The following is a 20,296-nucleotide window of genomic DNA, read 5'->3' on the forward strand; positions in this document are numbered from 1 at the left end:
CTGATCATGAAATCTGTTCAGGAAGTGGTCTTATAATTGATCTGCATAAGGACATGTATATATAATTTGGTAACCATGGTGCATGCATGTGAAAAACTGCTGTGCTTGTAGCCGACTGTGTTCTTTGTCAGTTCATTAACTCCATTAAAAAGTGTGTGACAGCGATCCCACAGCAATAACCCCCGAATCATTACTGTACAAGACGCCTCATTTTTGTCCTCTCTCTACTTATTAGTCATTATTCATAACATGCAGCCGATTAACGGTCTAATAATACTAATAATGCTCATAATCAGTTATCACCAAAACCGTCCAATCAATGAGTCGCACGGAGATGAGGTGACGTGGAATCATGACGAGGAAACATTTGGATATTTTTGTACTCTGCGGGTTTTTAACCTACATTCTCAAAGCTCCTCAAAATTCTTCATTTTCTCCACCCATAGGTGTCCGCATAGTAAAAAGAAAATTGGATGTGCGGGTGAAAACCTGCCGCACAGAACCCCAGCAAAGGGCCGTGTCTGATGGTGTGACGTCATTTTGGCCGTGTGGACACTCGCGACATAAATCACGCTTTAAAGTCATGACGAGAAGTTTCAACAGTTTCATTCTTTTGGTATCAGAGGGCCCAGTGGTATTTAGGCTTTAGCATGAGCTCACGAACCAAGGTTTTCAGCAGGGTTTGATTTCTCCAACAACACCATCATCTAATAGGCGTAGCTGTCCATGATGTAATCTACATTACAATTAGATATGGAGGATAAGGTGTGAGGAAAGATACCTCATTACAGTGTTGACTTTTTGCGGGGAGGTAGAACTCGGACATGCTCAGTACTCAGAGCAGACTATCTGTGTGTTATCATATGATTATGAGATTAGATTACATATGTGTTTGTGTCTTAACGTGTGGCTCTCTATAGGGTGTGTTGTTGCTCTGCACTGTTCACATTCAGCTGACAGACGGTCCCAAGCAGCTCCTCTCTGACAACAAACACACACCGAGGAGTCGCTGACAACCTGCTTCAGGAAGGGCTTTGGAATGTGTGTGTGTGTGTGTGTGTGTGTGTGTGCGTGTGTGTGTACAATGCATACTTATCCGGTGTGTTTCACTCTATCCGCACACACACATAAACACAGCAAGAGTGTACGGGGACTCATCATTCAACTTAAGCCTCCAACACAAATAATCTCAGGGTCCGACCACATGTTGCATTTCCTCAGCCGCGGGCTCTGACAGCTGTCACTCACTCTGCTGACCTGTAAACATTCCTTCTGGTGGGCACAGTTATTAGATCAAACTGTACAAATATAGCAAATCGAATGCTATTAATCTTTGCTTATTGACGTAACCCGCCGTTAAATTTAGATCTGGCAGGGAAAGACTGGTAATATCAGATTCCATAGGGAGTCTTGTTTAAAAAGGTCTCGAGATGGTGTTTATTTTAAGGCCCGATGGTGGACATGTCGATGGCGTTGCATGTGTCCGGACCTCTTCCGCAGAACCACCCAACAACTTCACGGGAATGTTTCTCAGTGACTTCAAACATGACTGCACATACAGAGCTTGCAAAAAAAAACACGTGGTTATTCATCAACTACTTGAAACATTTTCATTATTCTTATTTTTATAAGTCTTGGGTGTTGCTTTTATAGTTCCGACACCCCACGTTGACTACATTTCCTTCCTTTTACAACACACTGGCACACCTCTGCTCTGATATATCATTTGTAAACAGTGAAACAAAGCTAACTGTATTTGACAGTTTACCCTCTGGTTTCCCTTCAACACATTTTTGGCTGCTAAATCAACAGAAAAGAACTGGGGTTAACCTCGAAGTGCGGTTCCCTGTTTCAGCTCTCTGTGGTCTGCTGGTTGTAGAATAAAGCCAAACAGTGAAACGGGACTTTCCTGCTGTTAGAGTGAAACCTCTGTGTTTGTCCAACAATATGTGCGGGCCACCCTCTAATGCCTCTCCCCTATAGATTGCAGAGGAGTGTGTTTGTCTATGGTGTGGCATGGGGCCTTTGCTGTCTTAGCAGTGGCCTCTCTGCCCTGCCTGGACGTGGTTGCTGAACCAAGAAGAACGTATCAAACAAACACTCCCAACGCAGAGCTATAGGAAGATTGGGTTACTCTGGACATGAGAGGACTAGTCCACTGCATTGTGTTACCAAAGTCACACACTCCTCTGAGCTTCAGAGAGCGGCGTCCAAAAAGCGATGCAGTTGCAGTTTAAACCAGCAGTAGGCAGAATATTTTTGCCATCAAAATCCATAATAACTTTTCAGCATATTGTAATTCAAATATTCTGAGTGCATTGCTTAGCTTCTGGTAGTCCTGTCTGCTTCTCCAAACTGGGAGCGCGCCGACGGCATCTAAGTTACTGTAGGAACGTTACTACACTGACTATAAGGCCGTATATACTGTATACTGCACATGTAGCAGCATCATCATACAGAAACTTACATCAGGTCACGTGGGAAAAAGGTTTTAGAAGGGCTTGGGAAAATAGCATTTTGACATTAAAACATACATATTTTGACCAAAATTTAAATGTTCAGATTTTAATACATAAGGAACACCACTGTGATGATATAAAAAAACAAAAAAAACTCTTAACACATCACATAAACACACATAAACATCATATCTATCTGTCAAACTACCGTGTCTGGTAGTCACAGACTGCCATTGATGACTTTCTAGATCCTCTGATCCACTCAGGCGGTATTAAGCCATCAACACAGTGTCACAGACACTCAGTAGCACTTGTCTCTAATGCGCGGTGTTAAGTTACAACAGTGTTGGTGGAAAACCATCAGATAACTCCACACGGCTATGCAGGAGTGGCATGAGGAATGTGTCAGTTGTCCATGCATGTATGTATGTGAACCAGCTGTCATTAATGGGTGTATTTCTGTCTCCATGCAGAGCTGAGATCCACCGGTACGGCTCATCACTTCGCCTACCTCCTCAACACGTCCGACTACCGGATCCTGCGGATGGACGAGGACCATGACCGCATGTACGTCGGCAGCAAGGACCACATCCTGTCCCTGGACCTCCATGACATCAACAAGGACCCACATATCGTAAGACCATTCCCCCGTAACCTCTAATGGACTGTTACACTGCGATTAAGCAAGTGCCTTTACCTCAGCGCTACAACAGCCGCCCCCAGGGCAAAATGTTCTCTTCTATCGCCCCAGCAGCGGCCATGTTGGTTAGCTCACATCTAGTTTTTGTTGGACTGCACTTTTTCTGGTGTCGGGTCATTAAAACGCTGTAATTGGGTTATGACAATCCCAACAGGACTAATATCAGCCTGGGTGGACATCCCCTTTTTGCCGTCTTAGCCCAAAAAATCTCATAAAAGCCAGTGATATATAACGGGTTGGGTTGTAACTATAAAATGTCCTCTGTTCCCCCGTTGCAGATCCACTGGCCAGTGTCCGAACGGAGAAGGATGGAGTGCCTTGTGAGCGGGAAGGACGCCAATGTAAGTACACGTGTTGACAGCACTCATAAGCTCAGCAGAGTCGTTCAAGCTGAGGTGAATTCCTTCAAGTTGATAGGCCAAAAAAAAGAAAAATGTGCCGTTTTGTCAAATCCATAGTCTGAAAAGCATACAGCTCTCTCCGTTGTGCACAAGAGGAACCTGTAAAAATCACCTGTGAGGTTCAGAATTGGCCCAGTAAAAGCGCTGGTTCCCTTGTGTCTCGCCAAGGAGACGGGAATGGATTGGAGCAGAGAAGCCCAGTCAATCTCACCATCCTCTCTGCCAGGCCGGGCTGGGAAGCACAACACTGGCAGATAGTTTGATATATTGTATATAGAGAAGCACGGTATTACTGGTTTATTTTTAGCCACTTAGACTTAAGCGTTCGGTAAATCTGCAGGAGGTGCACCAGTAAAATATGAATGGCCTTTCATTTACACAACAGTTAAATTGACTATTTGTGTCTCCAGGAGGAGTGTGCGAACTTCATCCGTCTGGTGGAGCCGTGGAACCGGACTCAGCTGTACATCTGCGGGACAGGAGCTTACAATCCAGTCTGCACCTTCGTCAACCGCGGACGCAAACCTCAGGTTAGGATTAAAGACTTGAGGAATGTACAAGCCAAGAAGGTGATCTCTCGGTACTCGGCAAACATAAACAGCTTTCTTCATCTGCATCCTGAATGGCATAGCTTGGCCTCTCCTTTTTTTTTTTCCTCTTACCCAAGTTCTCCATCCACCTTACGCTAGGTCCCCCATTTACGATTTTCCTCCATCATTAAGCCTGCTCGAGGTACCATGTCTCCGCGTCTGGCAGCACGGCTTCACCGGCACACACAGCTGTCATCCCCAGTGAGCCGTTAAAGCTACTCTGTTTAGTCTCAGCCTTTTAATGGGACCTCTTGAATTTCCTAAACCAAGCCAGGCATCGCCACCTCGCGTTACTCCCCTTTAACACCTCGCTCTTCCTTAAATATCACACTTGTTCCCCTAATGATGACCAAGGGACTTTTTAAAAGGGGGGATAAATAAAAAAGTAAATTTCCCATTGGACTATCCCTCGAGGTATGCGGCGCGGCGCAGAGAAGTTGCAACCGCAAGCGCAGCTTGCACGAGTCCCTCGTTGCACGCGGTTCCTACGTGACCCCTTACTAACGAAGGGCTTCCATCCATTCACTCACCTATCCATCCACCCCTTCATGCATCCAGGCCACCCGCCAGCCTCTGCCATGTGAGACGTCGGGTAATTGGAAGTGGGAGCTCCCATTATGGGGTGCCAGTGGAATGTTCCAGTTCTAGTCCATTAATGAGAGGGCTGTTTTTTTTTCAGACAGGTCCGAGTACCCCCCCACTCTGTGACCACCTTTCTCAGCTGGGCTGGGGAGTTAACTATGATTGCAAAAACATGAAATGATACACTCCACACAGATATAAGGACACTATTTTTTGTCTTTATTAATTCAACATCCAGACAGATTGTTGTCATTTGATTACACCACCGCAGGGTATGTTGTTAAGTTCTCCAGGGCTTAAAGCAGGAGCCTTGTAGCTTTTGTAAACGGTCTCAGCTAAATGTTTTGCTTTGGCAGCAGCTTTGAGGAGAACGTATGTAGCATACTGTGAGAGCTTTTATTGACTCAACCACAGGATAGGGAACCATCTGGTCAAATAAAGCTACACACATGCCCTGCACAATCTTGCACACACACACACAAACATATATATAATGCTCCAAGCTTTGGCGAGGAAAAATTGTCATGGCCATTTTCAAAGGGGTCCCCTGACCTCTGACCTCAAGATATGTGAATGTAAATGGGTTCTATGGGTACCCACGAGTCTCCCCTTTACAGACATGCCCACTTTATGAGAATCACATGCAGTTTTGGGGGCAAGTCATAGTCAAGTCAGCACACTGACACACTGACAGCTGTTGTTGCCTGTTGGGCTGCAGTTTGCCATGTTATGATTTGAGCATATTTTCTATGCTAAATGCAGTACCTGTGAGGGTTTCTGGACAATATGTGTCATCGTTTTGTGTTGTTAATTGATCTCTAATGATAGATATATACATACATTTGCATAAAGCAGCATATTTGTCCACTTCCATGTTGATAAGAGTATTAAATACTTGACAAATCTCCCTTTAAGGTACATTTTGAACAGATAAAAAATGTGCGATTAATCACGATTAAATATTTTACTTGCATTCTATTGATTTCAGTAGTATTGCTTTGGGGAGTTTCTCACCGTGTCTTGAAGTCAGTACAGATTCAAGTGGAAGGTCAGGGAGGTCCTTGATCCTTCCTCCTCAGTGGCGTAACATCCAGACTGTGTTGCTGTCTCCTGTTTTAGACGTCCATGTATCTGCAGATGGCCCAGGCCAGAGGAAGGGCTAGCCGCGCAGCTGAACCCAGCGCGGTGCACGAGACACTTGGACTAAAGGTGCGATGTGGGCCCTGTCTGCACCGCAGCCCTGCGTTCCACCCGGGCTCGCGGTCACCAGCAGCATGCTCCCTCTCTTTGTGTCTTTGAGCGCATTTTGTCATCACCATCTTTCGTGGCCATCACTCGTTTATCTCCGTTAACATTTGGCATGCATCTTGTCCAGTCCGTGCACAATCTTGTGTGATGTGGAGTTGCATTTAATGTCACCTCATTTTTGTTTCACTCATATTTTCTTTGTGTAAGCCTCATTGTCTGAGCACCCTTTCTTATCCGTTATTGTCCATTTGTGCTTTGCATTTGTGCTAAATGTCATATTTTGCATGAGAGCTGGGTTTTCAAGTGGAAATGGCTGTTAAAACATTCTGTTGACCTTTGCTCGGCTCAAATTTAATTAAACAGGCTTTCACTGCTGTTCAATGCATGGCATATTCATCTTTATTTAGCATATATTCAGCGGCGGCCCATGAACAACAGATAACCGAGTCATTCATCCTGCTTATCTGAGACAATGCAGGATGTCCCACCCATCAGTTCCTCACCGCGCCGAGCCCTCCGCCTTCTGTAGGAATGTGGTGCAGTCTCTCCCACAGAGGCGGGAAGGACCAGTCAGCATCTGACCCGCTCCCACAGCAGGCTCTGTTAGCCCAGAGCAAACAACCAGCCATCTGTAGCCAACTAGCTGCGAAGCAAAGGAAATAAAAAAGAGCCACATACTTGAACATGTCTCCGCTGTTTGAGCTCTCCAAGCACTTTGAGAGGGACTCTTGTAGGACATAAAGGCTTTAGGTGAAGTGGGACACTTTGAAAAAAGTCAGATTTTATTTTAAATATGTTGCAACTTTTGTGAAGGGGTCATATTTTACAGCCTGGGTTGTAAAAACGTGTTCAGGGCACTGTTTCCCTCTGGCACACATAAATGTTTGTGACCTTTTTTTTGTTACACGTCAACATCTGGCATGGCTGGGAGTGAGCTGCCAGCACCTCCTTATTAGCACGAGTGGTGATTTTAATCAAAGATGAGTAGGGAATTGCACAACTGTGCGTGTATGATCAAATGAAGTGAGTTTGGCACGGTGCCGTAATCTCTCCCCTTGCTTTAGTGCTGATGGACAGTGACAGAGATGTCTCCATCTCTGCACCCGTTGGGAGAGAAAAACGTGGATTGGACATGCTCTGGTCTGTGAGGCGGGGCTACGGGACATGTCATCGCATGCCACTGATTCATTTCCCCCCACTCTCATACGCAAATTCCTGCCAATCACCTCTCAGTGCGTGCGTGCAGCGATGCCACGAGCAGTGAGCATCCGTCATCCAGCCTCCATCCCGGCTTTGTTTTCACTAGCGCTGGATTACAGGTGTCAGCAGAGTCGGCCTTGCACAGCCACCGGCACCGAGAAGCTGAGAGACATTTGGCATGCAGCTTATTATGCCGAGAGAATCAGCCCCCACGACACATTGTTTTCCACGGTAGAGTGGCATAGAGGTGGATTAGAAATTCCCTGCTTTCCCCGCATGTATTTTTCTGTATGAACGCACGCTCATTATTCTAATACTTCATCTCCCATCAGGCCGTGCAGGTCCCACAGGAGTCAGAGGGAGCACATTCACTGCCTCATTTTCCCCCTCACAAGGGAATCACAGTGACAAGATGAAGAGCGCTGAAATTTATTGCCGTCTCCATCTGATTTTTCCATTTCAGGAAGAAATCTTCCATTTGGAGCCGGGCAAAGTGGAATCTGGGAAGGGAAAGTGCTCCTACGACCCGAATCTCAACAGCGTGTCAGCTTTGATCAGTGAGTATCATTTGGGTTTGGTCACATGAGGGCGTACAGTAACGCCCAGCGGCCCTCATAGCAACGGCAGTGGCATCCCATATGGATTCCTCATCTTTTATCTCCTGTTTCTTTATATGGCCTTCTCTCTGCTCACGATTTATGTTTTTGGCAAACCATGTGAACAGAAGATATTTATTATCTGCCATTGAAGAAGAAGTCAAGAAGGTCAGACCAATGTCTCCCTTTCCATTCTGTGCCTATTTCCCACAGTGAGCTGCTAAATCTAATCATCCTAATCATTATATCCAAAGGAATATTTCCTTGTTAGGGTGGAGATGGGCACAATAATATGTGCCCATTTAATACGTGAAGCCCTCACTGGGGAATTAGTGGCTTCAAATGAAAATACTTGGGACATGTTGGGAATGCTTCATCACCGTTTGGAGTAAAATGATCTTTATTCCCATATTTACCAGGGCTCATACGGCTCTATTTCCCACGGATCCTGAAGTATTTGCACATGTTTTAGTGTTCTTACATACCATTATATTTTCAGACGGGTGAAAAATCAAAGGGAAAAACTGAACAATGAATGCAGACTCTTCCATTAAGGGAACGAGGGGACACTGAATGGTTTGATGAGGATGAAAATAATGTGGAAAAATCGTTCAATGACGGAATATTTTTTCGGAGGACCGGTGTTCATCCCTCCAGGTGGAGAATGGATGGAGAATGATGGCCCGACACCTTATAAAGACACTTCTGTTAGAGTCACAATGTGGGTTTAATGTTGGAGGAAAGTCATTGGACCAAAATATCGAAAATAAATGTCATCTACTTGACTTTAGTGATAGTTTCACTATCTATCCATCCTGTAAATCCACATTTAACAAAGCTTAGTGGTAACACTTTATAATAAAGATCATTTATTAATGGTAAATTGATAGTTAATTAAACTCAGTTAATAGTTATTTTACTGTTAACAAACAATTAAATTATAATTATAAATTTTTACTAGTATTAGTCATGCTATAATTTGTTATTTTAACTGATTAAGATATCATTAGTAAACCTTAAAGAAATCGTTTGTAAAACATCTATAAACATTACATAGATAGATATTTGTAATATTTTGTTAATGGTTAATAATCGGTTTGTAAACGTCTATAAACATTGTTTGGTTGGCTATTATAGAGTTACAACTGATGATTTTAATACCTTGTTAAATGGTAAATACGTTGTAAAACATCTATAAACATTAATTAGATAGTTAATATTTGTCAATGGTTAATAATTCATTTCTGGTCCATCTGGCTATGTAATGTTTATAGATATTTTACAAACTTTTTCTTAAATGTTTATAAATCATTTGGTAATTATTAACAACTACTTAATAAAGTATATAAAATGTTATAATGTGTGCAACAATAAACTGTTAACAAATAGTTTACTAATGTCATCAGAATGTAATTATTATCATCTCAAATCAGCTATGATACAATGTAGAATTTATAATATTAATGATAATGATTATATAAGTAATTATTTCATATTACACAAACTTATGATAAAATAACATACATATAGCATTACTAATAATTAGTAGACATTATTAATTATCACTTTGTTGTTTTTTTAACAGTAAAATAACTATTAACTAAGTTCAATTAACTATCAATTTACTGTTTATAAATGATGGTTATTATAAAGTGTTCCCGGCTCAGTTTAGCTTGTCCTGTCTTGTAGTGTTCATGAAGACAGTGTCCTCTGTCCCGTTACCCAAGGTCACTTCCAGACCACACAGTTGCCACCAGTGAAAGGCGATCTTGTCTCTGTGGGGCGAGACAGCGGGTGTAAATCACTGGCACTGCTTTCCCACATTAGCGCAGTGCCAGCTGACCAGTATGGAACCAGTACTGTCATCCAAGATGGATTTATCCCCCACTTCCACCAGTTAGCATCATACAAGGGGACAGTGTAGTCGGTGTTGATAAGGATTAAGAACCCTGTACCACAACAATAGATTCAGCACTGACTGCTCAGCTCTCCACCACATTAGACATCCCATCATCCGCGGACGTTTTAATGATATACCATCAATCTTCATGCGGCGCTGATGAGGACCATGACATTGGATATAATGGTGGTAGGACGGTGTTTTGTCGTTTGCTGTGCTCTACCTCCTGCGGTCTGCTTACTCCATCTCTGACAGTCACACCTGCTCTCCGTGGGGCCTCCTCCTCCTTACAACAGCTGGAGGACCAACACCTTGCCTTCCTGTGGCTTAACAAGGCTGTTGTATACATTTGTCAGTCTGCACACATGGATGTGCTCATATTTTATGTTTTTATGGTGTGCGTGTGAAGGCTGTTTCAGGAGGTCTGAGCAATGTTTTCGGTTACACTTTATTTTACGTGTCCCTTAAATTCTTAGTGGTTTCCTCGGAAGTTTCCTGGAAAGAACAATATAAGTTACTAATACAAGAAAATATAGTAAATACACATACATTTATTTTAGCTTTTAATAAGAGAACTAGAACATATTATAGTGGTTTAATATTTGGTAGGGGTTTACAAGTGGTTGTTGATTTCAACAGGAAGTTCCTTGAAAGAAATGCTTAAATCTTAATGCTAGGAGTAACTAACATTTTAAGGGAATTAAATGTCAGCTGTAGCTTGTCTTCAGTCTTTTAGCATTAGCTCTATATTATATACAGCATGTAGCCATCTTGCACATATTTAGGACTTTTTTTTTTACTGGCTTCTCGTTTAAAACCAATTAGATGGAAACTTAAAAAAAAAATAATAATAATTTGATACAGGCAAAATACATCTAACAAACAACAATATGATGACATGACAATATAACCTTACAAAAAGAGAAATAAATGAAGAAAATACTTGAGAATATAAAGAAGATTAAAAAGAAATTAAATAAATAAATCACAAATTAATAGGATCCCTTCAGTAATTTCGACAACTGTGACAGGTAGAGTGTATTAATATTTTAAATAGTCCCACTCTTCACGAGAGCAAATGTTTTTCTGTTAATGTTGTGTTGTGTAACATTTTGGTGGTTTGGAGCAATGCATTTTTTTAGGAAACATTGATTGAGATTAGTTCTTGATTGAGCTTTGAATATAAATATTTACCCAATAGAATAACTTTAAAAAGTCTCTGAAGATGGACCTTTCAACCAACTTCTGGATTTTTAGCATTTGCATTAGCTTACTAGCTAACTACAGGTAATAAAATCTGCTGGTGAGTCACAGTCGTCATTTCAGCTGACAAAATCCACAATAGTCTGCTTTTGTTAACTTCTGTGTGAAATCAAAGAGAAATTGTTTCCAAAATTACTGCAAATATCTAGTGGTAAATCTGAGCTGTGGCAAGAAGGTAGCACGCAAAGTGCAAAACTCTCGCGAGATGGTTAAGGTTAGGCATTGGCCTTCAGTAATTATTTGTGGGTTACCTTCTAGACACGCCCGTAAATCTGCCCCGTTTTCATTGTCAACATCATGAGCCATGTTAGAATGTAAAGTTTGACAGGCATAGCAACAGTAACTAAGGGGGACGGGGCTTGGCAAATAGTCAATTGAAGGCTGTTTCCATTTTCCCTGTAATTGATGACAAATTACATTCAGTCCTTTCCAGAAACCCTCCTAACAAATTACAGTTGCATCAGTTCCTTTCTAGGAAATATTATTGGATTGACCATTTGCTTCTTGATTGACAGTTCCATCCAACCACTTTGTGTCTAAATGAGATAAATGTGTAGATGATGACTTTGTTACGCTGAGCTTCTTTATTGTGGAATAAAACAGTCCTGAGATGTTGGGTTACACATTTTGAAAGAAAAGCCTTGGTGTTTTGTGCCAAGGGTGGTGCTGGAATGTCCGAGTGAAGGAATTTCACTGAACTGAACTGTTTCCTCTCTTTCTCAGATGGTGAGCTGTACGCCGGGGTGTATGTTGACTTTATGGGAACGGACTCGGCCATTTTCCGTACTTTGGGGACAAAGACTGCCATGCGAACAGATCAGTACAACTCCAGATGGTTAAATGGTAAAATGTCTTATTTAGCCTCTAAATGATACTCATCCAGCTTTGTGAAGCAGGATTTTTCAATACAATCCAAATGTAAAGCTGAAATGAAACGATTCTGGTGTTTGCACATGTTTAAAAAGTGATAAACAGGAAATGCTGACAGTTTATAAAAGATTCCAGCCAGATGTTTTCCCAAAGTCATCCTCCGCCTAAACATCACCACCTCTTCTCCCCGCAGACCCGACTTTCATCCACATACACCTCATCCCCGACAGCGCGGAGAGAAATGACGACAAGCTGTATTTCTTCTTCCGGGAGAAGTCCTCCGAGATGGGCCAGAGTCCTGTGACCCAGTCCCGTATCGGACGCATCTGCCTGGTGTGTACACAGTTGAGAAGCGTGTTTGTTTTGGGGTGTAAACATAATGAAAAGAAGACCTGCGTCGATATGAAAAACAGGCCGGAGAGGCTCCCGAGGCGGACTAGTGTTTGGCCAACGCTGACGTGCTGGAATCCACATGTGTCTTTAACCTTCCTGTCTACAATGCATCCCTCTGTCTGGGAGGTTGACCCCTGACCTCTGACCCTGTGATCTTCTGACCTCTTCTCCCTGGTAGTCCTGAAACACTTGGAGCTTTTAGTGTACATGGTGGTGAATAAGTTACTGCCTTTAAAACAAACTCTCTTTTAGAGTCCTCCTCAGTTAAACTAGAGCGAAAGCGAGTTGAGCAACAAAAACAAATAACAGCAAACGTCTCTGGAGAAGTCACGGGGCAGCTTATGGTGTTTATACGGTGCGAGTGTGAGTGTATGCTTTCCCGTATGGACTTGCGTGCATATGCGAGCGCTACAGCGGGCGTATGAGCACGATTATAAGTGAGAAAATGTGGCGTACGTGTGTCCGTCAGCCTCAGCTGTTCCACCGTTGTGATTATTTGAGGGGGTCAGGTGCTGACCCGGCACACAAACACTCATCCCCCTCTCAGTGGGCTCCGCCGCGGCCTCCGGAGAGCCGGTCCTGTCATTCTTACTTGGCCACACATCTGGATACTCTTACTGCCACTCTCCACACCACCAGAAATACACTCTCAGCCGTATCCTACTGTAATTACACTGGAAATTATGAAAATATTTCAACTCCCAAAATGGGATTCATCAGCCGAAAACCGCTCTTTTAAAATTAAATATCAAAATTAGGGCTGTCAGAGTTAACGCGATAATAACGGCTGTAGCGGGCTTTTAAAGCTAGAGTGAAGATACTGGTATCATATGAAACTAGAAAAAACCTAAAGAATCCATTGGTACCAACCATGTCATACTATCTTATCGTGAAGGAGGCCAAATAACGCTCCACACTTACGCTACATTTTGACGAGGAAAAATTGTCATGGCCATTTTCAAAGGGCTCCATTGACCTCTGACCTCAAGATATGTGAATGAAAATGGGTTCTATGGGTACCCACGAGTCTCCCCTTTACAGAAATGTCCACTTTATGATAATCACATGCAGTTTTGTGGCAAATCATAGAGCATTTTTCATGTTAAATGAAACCTGTGAGGGTTTCTGGACAATATCTGTCATTGTTTTGTGTTAATTGATTTCCAGTAATATATATATACATACATTTGCATAGAGCAGCATTTTTACCCACTCCCATGTTGATAAGAGTATTAAATACTTGACAAATCTCCCTTTAAGGTACATTTTGAACAGATAAAAAATGTGATCATGCGATTAATCGCGATTAAATATTTGAATCGATTGACAGTCCTAATTAAAATATTCATGCTTTCTCTAAAGATGCTGATTATGGAGGAGTGCACTAAAGCACATACTGGTCTCAGCTCTTTCTTACTGGGATATATTCTGGCCTCGCTCCACCACAGATGGAAGAGTCTAAATAGGAGGAGACGGTGTTTACCATCTCACTCCCCAAACCCCCCCTCGCCTTCCTTTTAGCTTCCTGGCTTTGCAAACCAACATGTACTGTATAGTGTGTGTGGGTGGCTCCACCTGGGTTTGTTTTCAGTAGGAAGACAGAGGAGGATGTGAGTTTGAGAGCGAGTGATGGAATAAACTGTTGTCTGTGTCTCCACCCTCTCAAATACAGAACGATGACGGAGGCCACTGCTGTCTGGTGAACAAGTGGAGCACCTTCCTGAAGGCCCGGCTCATCTGCTCGGTGCCGGGGGCCGACGGCATGGAGACGCACTTCGACGAGCTCCGTGAGTACAAAGACCTCCACGCCTGCAAACTGAGATTATGCTGCGGTGGTTCCTTGCCTTCACTATTACCAGTTGATGTGGTGATCTGTAGGTTACTTGGTGTGGGTGAGGGTGTTGTATAGACTCCGTTGTCAATCAAACATGTTGTGATGTCTTTTCCTCCTGCTTCACTGCTATTTTGCCAGATAACATCCTACACATCTAGCCCTGCAACTAACCATTATTGTTATTGTATTATTTGCTCTATTAATTGAGTAATAATTTGGTCTATAAAATGTCAGATTGCTTGCTTTATCTGAACAAAGCCCAAAGATATTTAGGAAGGCATGGTGTAGGGGTCTCCAACCTTTTTTCCTCTGAGAGCTAATTTGATAAAATGAAAGTGGCCGGGAGCTGCTCATAGCACCAAGTTGTACGACGCCAGTAGCTTTCTGCCTTACTTTTATGGTCCTTTGATAACGATTCAGCCACCGCAGTCATCGCCTCTATTACAATCCCACCATAGGTGAAGGACTTTTCGTGTTTCGTTAGGATGTGCGGCACTTTAAACGAAGCCTCTGTTGCTGCGTTGGCTTTCTTCGTTGGTTTGGTAAACAGAGACTTTTGTCTTTTAAGCGTCTTTTTCAGCTCCTTTACCCTCTCTGTTTGTAGACCGCTACCAGCCGGAAAGTCCCGTGAAAAGCTGGTGTAGACTTTGGTGAACGTTACATCTTTTACCGACGAGACACACATTTGTCATTCACATTTGTGGAAAAAAAACTGTCAACCATTCCTCATGAAAATAGTATATTTTTTGCACTTCCCACTACAACATCCGAAAGATCGATTGCGTTAATGTGTTTAAGAAATTAGTGGCGTTAACATTAATTTGCGTTAACACATTATTATCACGTTAACATTGACAGCCCTAATTATCAAATTGATGTACACCTTTAGCGAGCCACTCAGAAGCGAGCTACTTATTGGAGACCCGTGATATATATATATATATATATTTCTTTTTATTAGTCAAGAACTTTTGTTACACCCTGTTTTTTTTTTTAAAGAAACTAAATATCTTCTTTGTGCCGTTAATCATTTTGACAGTACGTATCGAGTGGCGAAGAAAAAAAGACAAAAATGACATGACGGGATTTATTTCAGACATATTCATTTTCAGGTTCCTGTCATGTATGATCACATCTGAAATATTAAGTAGAGAATAGCCGACTGCGGGATCCGTTTCTACCGCAGCACCTGCCAACAGTGTGCTTGTGCAAACACACACACACACCAGAGCTCAGTCCACGGCCCATATGGCAGCCCACTCCCATCACACGGCCCATACAGCGTACTGTAATGAGAATGACACACATACTGTACTCCCACACCACTGTCTTTTTCTTTCAAGATGTCTTAAACAAAAGTGTCTGTTTTTTTGTGCGTGTGAAGTGGGGGGGTCGGCCTGATGGCGGGCAGATCAGATCACTGAGCAGGAATGTCTGTGAGTGTGAGACTATTAGCCTCTCCAGGGGAAGCTCTTTCCCTTTCTGTCTCGCTGGTTTAAAATAGAGCCAAATAGTGATAGGGGACTGATGCGTGAGACAACTGTTGCTCTTGAACTAATCTCAAGAATGAAAAGTGCCATGCCTGTTGAATCTGATGATAGTTTTTTGTCTCTTTATCCCCCCGACACATTCCTCGCTTTTATCTCAACCCGCCAGCAGCTCTAAAAGCAACTTGTTTTCACAGGTGACATTTATTTTATCCTGCATTGAACAACATGAAAAAGTGACACTTGAAAAACTCTGTGGCCTTTTCGTGCGTGCAGCCACTTCACTTAAATGGTGTGAGAGCGGTTCTGAGTGTGAATGGACTCACTTTGGCTTTTACAAATGAGGGTTCTGTCTTTGCTGGTCAGGTCAGTGTTGACACGGGCGTGCTGCGCTGAGTGGTTCTGTGACAGAGTCGGAGAGAGCGGTCAGCGTTTTGGCGCCCGGTGATGGTTTTACGGATGTTGCTTGTATAAGGCTGTGAATGTGTAGTGGAGCAGGCTGGTGGACGACCAAGGACGGACGGGCGTGACAGGGCAGACATGCCCATAGAGAAGACCGCACGTCAGTTTGCAGAGCAGCCGTCCCCGCCAAGGACTCCTAGAGGGGACAGTAAATTGGATATGATTGAGTTTCACGCTAATGGCTTCACATGTCTCGCTGGAGAGTTTGTGTTTACAGAGCAGATTTTAGGATTTATCAAGGGCAAATTGGTCTTTAACTATTGCACATTGAATACACATTGAATTAGGGCTGCTCGATTATGGCAAAAATAATAATCACGATTATTTGGTCAATGGTGAGATCACAGTTATTTAACACAATTACTCATTGACTTTGGATACATCATGTATTTAGACTAGAGAGAACATTTTGTAGGCTACATCTTGAAGTTAAACACATCAATCCGGTGCACTTTGAGAGAAGGGAGTTCTGTCCTTCACCGTAGGGAGGGAGGGCACCTCGAGAACTAAGCAATGAGGTCCGGGCGAGGGAAGCTGTAAAGCGCCATATTTACCCCCCGGGCCTTTCCAGCAGGTCGCGGCGCATCGCCACGGAGGAAATTCGCCCCTGGGGAGAGTTCCCACGAGGGGATCCTCCCACATCGAGTGGCCATCACTGACCCGCCGAGCGGGGCGAAAGCGCACCTCTGTCAGGGAAAGGGGAATGCTGGATTTATAACACAAGACTAAACGAGAGCGTCATTACAAAATGATCGTTTTATCTCGATTATCTTGTTTTCATCATCGTTGGAGAAGCCAAATTCGTAATTGAAATTGAAATGTGATTAATTGCACAGCTCAAAGATCAACCTACCAGCACATCTAAAGCTTGCTAATTAACAAGTTATATATGGTTTGTATAATCTGTCCAAAAACCAAAGCGTAAAAATTACAATGTCCCAGTGCCAAAAAATATGCCTGTTTATAATCCCCCGCAAAAAACACTATTGTGTTTTTTACTCACTTGTTGGAGTTCAAAGGTGCTGAAAGGCAAATGTATTACCTTCGAACTATAGACTGTATATAATAAGTGGACGTAGTCACCGTGACGTCACCCATCGGTTTGTGGACTGCCGTTTTGAAGCCTCGAGTTTGGCATTTTGGTCATCGCCATCTTGGTTTTCGCACAACCGAATGCTGAATAAGACATTTTTAGGTGACCAAAATGTTACAATTAACTTTCATGAATTGAAAACACACTGTGAAAGGGTTAAAAGTTGTAAGACGAAAACACGGACAACTCCCAGACCGGACAACGCCGTGGTAGCGACCTGTCAATCACAAGGTAGCCCCGCCCTAAAGCATCCCCTGCTTTATAGTCTATTTGACTCTAAATGGGACCATCATTTACTAAATGAACATCATGCTGTATTGAAGAAGACTTGAAACTAGTGATTGAGACCATAAACTCATGTTTACAATGTTTACTGAGGTAATAAATCAAGTGAGAAGTAGGCTCATTTTCTCAAAGACTTCTATACAATCAGACTTCTTTTTGCAACCAGAGGAGTCGCCCCCTGCTGGCTGTTAGAAAGAAAGCAAGTATAAGACACTTTTGTATTGGCTTCACTTTCACTGCTTTGAACAGAGCTAGGCTAGAAAGCTTATAAGCATATTTCCCAAAATGTCAACCTACTTCTTTAAGAGTCTACATACATATGGCGTGTAGTAAGGAGGCACTGCAGACGTATTACACTGCACAGCTGAAGATCGTTTCAAGCCAGGACAAGTTTAGAAAGATCAGTTAGCCATGCTTGAGTGAGTCGATTCTTAAATTCCCTCCCTCTTTCTTTAAGAGATTTAATAAAAACACTCTACAAGTCATTAGAGAAGTTTGTTGAAATATCCAGGCCAGCTGTGTTTCTGGTGATGTGGTCTTGAGCAGAACGGCATTATGGCAAAGCACGCCTGAGACCTGGGGAGTTTATACAGTTGGAATATGTAGCACTGATTGGCTCCACCTGACAACGTGTACCTAAATCACCCACAGTGATTTAAAACACAGTGTTAAAATGATTTTTTTTTAACATACAGAAATAGGAAGAAGCTCCTGCATTTGAGATGTGGAACGCTTTAAAACAAGTGAGAGAGATGAAAAGACAGAGAAAAGCAAATAGAGAAAGGAGAGACACTAGAGGTAAAAAAAACAACCCAAAGGCTGATCAAGTAGAAAATGAAATCTGTTTTGAGGAAATGGGATGTATGGCGGCTCAGATTTTATTGCCATACAAACATGAAAAAAGGCGGTGGAATATGGATCTTATCTAGCTGTTATTAACACACGAGATCCCCTGGAGCTAAGTCATCACTGCCCTGTCAGGATAGCTTTTATTGCAAATCACATAGCTCCTTTTTTCCATGTTTCCTGAAGGCTTGACCTGTTTTTAGCGACTGTATACCGTCCACGATGATAGCTCTATCTCGGCGTCAGCGCTATCTTGTCTACATACGCGTACACTTACGTGTTCTTGCGTGCAAATCGCTCATTTCTGCAGTACAACAGCTGTATGTCATGACAAGGATCATCTGTTGTGTGACACCCGTGGCAGCCCGTCGTGCTGCGTCCACGCTAACCCATGACCGTTCCACTGCTCCGGCTGTGGCAGCTGTGGGAGATGGCATGGTGGTGGTGTGTGTGTGCGTGTGTGTGTGTATGGGTGTGACTTTGGGGAATTTGGTAGCGAAATAAGGACGACGTGCGTGCTATCTCTCAGCTTTATCCTCTTCTCCAGGAATGAGCTCCAGGCTGTAGACAGTCCCCAGAGGAAGGCTTGACTGTACAGACTCACTAATGTGGACAGGACCAGAACCCAGCAGTTCACATTCAAAGACAATGCTCACCCCCTTCCATGTATCATTCTATCTGCATAGCAGCATGACAGCTAATTCCTCATGCTGGTCTATATGGGACTACGAGTGCATAAATCTGAATCGGTATACTATTTCCTTTTTGCGTCGATCAGTTCTACTGTTTCCACACTTCACACGAGCTCTAATAGTCGTATTTTTAGCTTGATCCCTCCGTCTCTCGCTTGTTGACTCACGTCTTTACTCTGCGGTCATTTCCCTGCGCAACTAGGTTGGGAGCACATTCTCCGTTTCGTTGCCGAAGGCCCTTGTCCTATTGCTGGCAGTGAACATGCCTCCTGGGACTTGTATTTAGGTCAGGTACCAAACAGGAGAAAGACTTATCACCCATCACATGTTTAGCTCCTCTTTATTTGTTGCTGTGAACCAGTGGGATACCCCCTGGGTCTGAGAAATGAAGTCAATGCAGACGTGGCTTAAACTCGCATTATTTCTAACAGCCAGCAGGGGGCGACTCCTCTGGTTGCAAAATAGAGATTGTATAGAAGTCTATGAGAAAATGAGCCTACTTCTCACTTGATTTATTACCTCAGTAAACATTGTAAACATGAGTTTATGGTCTCAATCGCTAGTTTCAAGTCTTCTTCAATACAGCATGATGTTCATTTAGTAAATTATGGTCCCATTTAGAGTCAAATAGACGATGAAGCAGGGGATGCTTTAGGACGTGGCTACCTTGTGATTGACAGGTTGCTACCACGTGCAGGTTGTCCGTGTTTTCATCTTACAACTTTAACCCTTTCACAGTGTGTTTTCAGTTCATGAAAGCTAATTATAACATTTTTGGTCGCCCAAAAATGTCTGATTCAGCGTTCGGTTGTATTCATGGTGCCTTCAAATGTTGTTGTGTTTACCGTGTTCACAGGAAGAGTCCATATGAACTGTGGTATTCACGACCTCGTAAGTGGAAAGTTTCTGAAAGCTCAGAGTTTATGAGTTGCGGCGTGTTTGTTGACGTTGTCAGAAATGGCAGAGGCTATGGAAGCTCATTTTTCGGTACTTAATAAGTGAATTTATTGTAATTTTAGTTTTCTATTGTTTTTCTTCGTAATTTTGTAATAGGTCTGAGGAAAATGTTGATATTCCCAACAACTTCATGTTTTTCCTCTGTTATTATGCCTTTGCATTCACTGCATTATGTTACTCACTTGCTAGCTTGTTAAATTGTTATCCTGTGTGGCTTCTAGACCCCGACAATAACGTTAATATTGTCACTGCTTAGCAGCTGTGTTCTCACAACTTAACCACTTGAAAGCCAAGCATATTTTGTACAAGACTTCCAATGTTGTAAACACAAGCTCACAAGTTTCATTTGAAGGCACCATTAGCTCCACCCTCTCATGTGACTTCTGGTTTAAAAAAAAATAAGATGGCGATGGCCAAAATGCTGAACTCGAGGCTTCA

At 42.8% G+C, this 20,296-nt stretch overlaps 1 protein-coding gene across 4 annotated transcripts in view; it reads left to right on the forward strand.

Moving 5' to 3' along the window:
• The window catches only part of LOC141777693 (semaphorin-3F-like), a 76,905-nt gene that overhangs the window by 45,274 nt on the left and 11,335 nt on the right, over window positions 1-20,296 (forward strand). For 2 of the 4 annotated variants that reach the window (XM_074652305.1, XM_074652228.1), the window contains exons 3-10: window positions 2,933-3,093; window positions 3,438-3,500; window positions 3,971-4,090; window positions 5,852-5,941; window positions 7,644-7,737; window positions 11,663-11,782; window positions 12,003-12,142; window positions 13,875-13,989. In XM_074652305.1, coding sequence (XP_074508406.1) covers window positions 2,933-3,093; window positions 3,438-3,500; window positions 3,971-4,090; window positions 5,852-5,941; window positions 7,644-7,737; window positions 11,663-11,782; window positions 12,003-12,142; window positions 13,875-13,989 — 903 coding nt within the window. The remainder of the gene's footprint in view (window positions 1-2,932; window positions 3,094-3,437; window positions 3,501-3,970; window positions 4,091-5,851; window positions 5,942-7,643; window positions 7,738-11,662; window positions 11,783-12,002; window positions 12,143-13,874; window positions 13,990-20,296) is intronic. The other 2 variants (XM_074652405.1, XM_074652377.1) reach the window with 1 other exon arrangement.

The sequence above is a fragment of the Sebastes fasciatus genome, chromosome 1 (genome assembly GCF_043250625.1).
Source record: "Sebastes fasciatus isolate fSebFas1 chromosome 1, fSebFas1.pri, whole genome shotgun sequence".
Lineage (NCBI taxonomy): Eukaryota > Metazoa > Chordata > Actinopteri > Perciformes > Sebastidae > Sebastes > Sebastes fasciatus.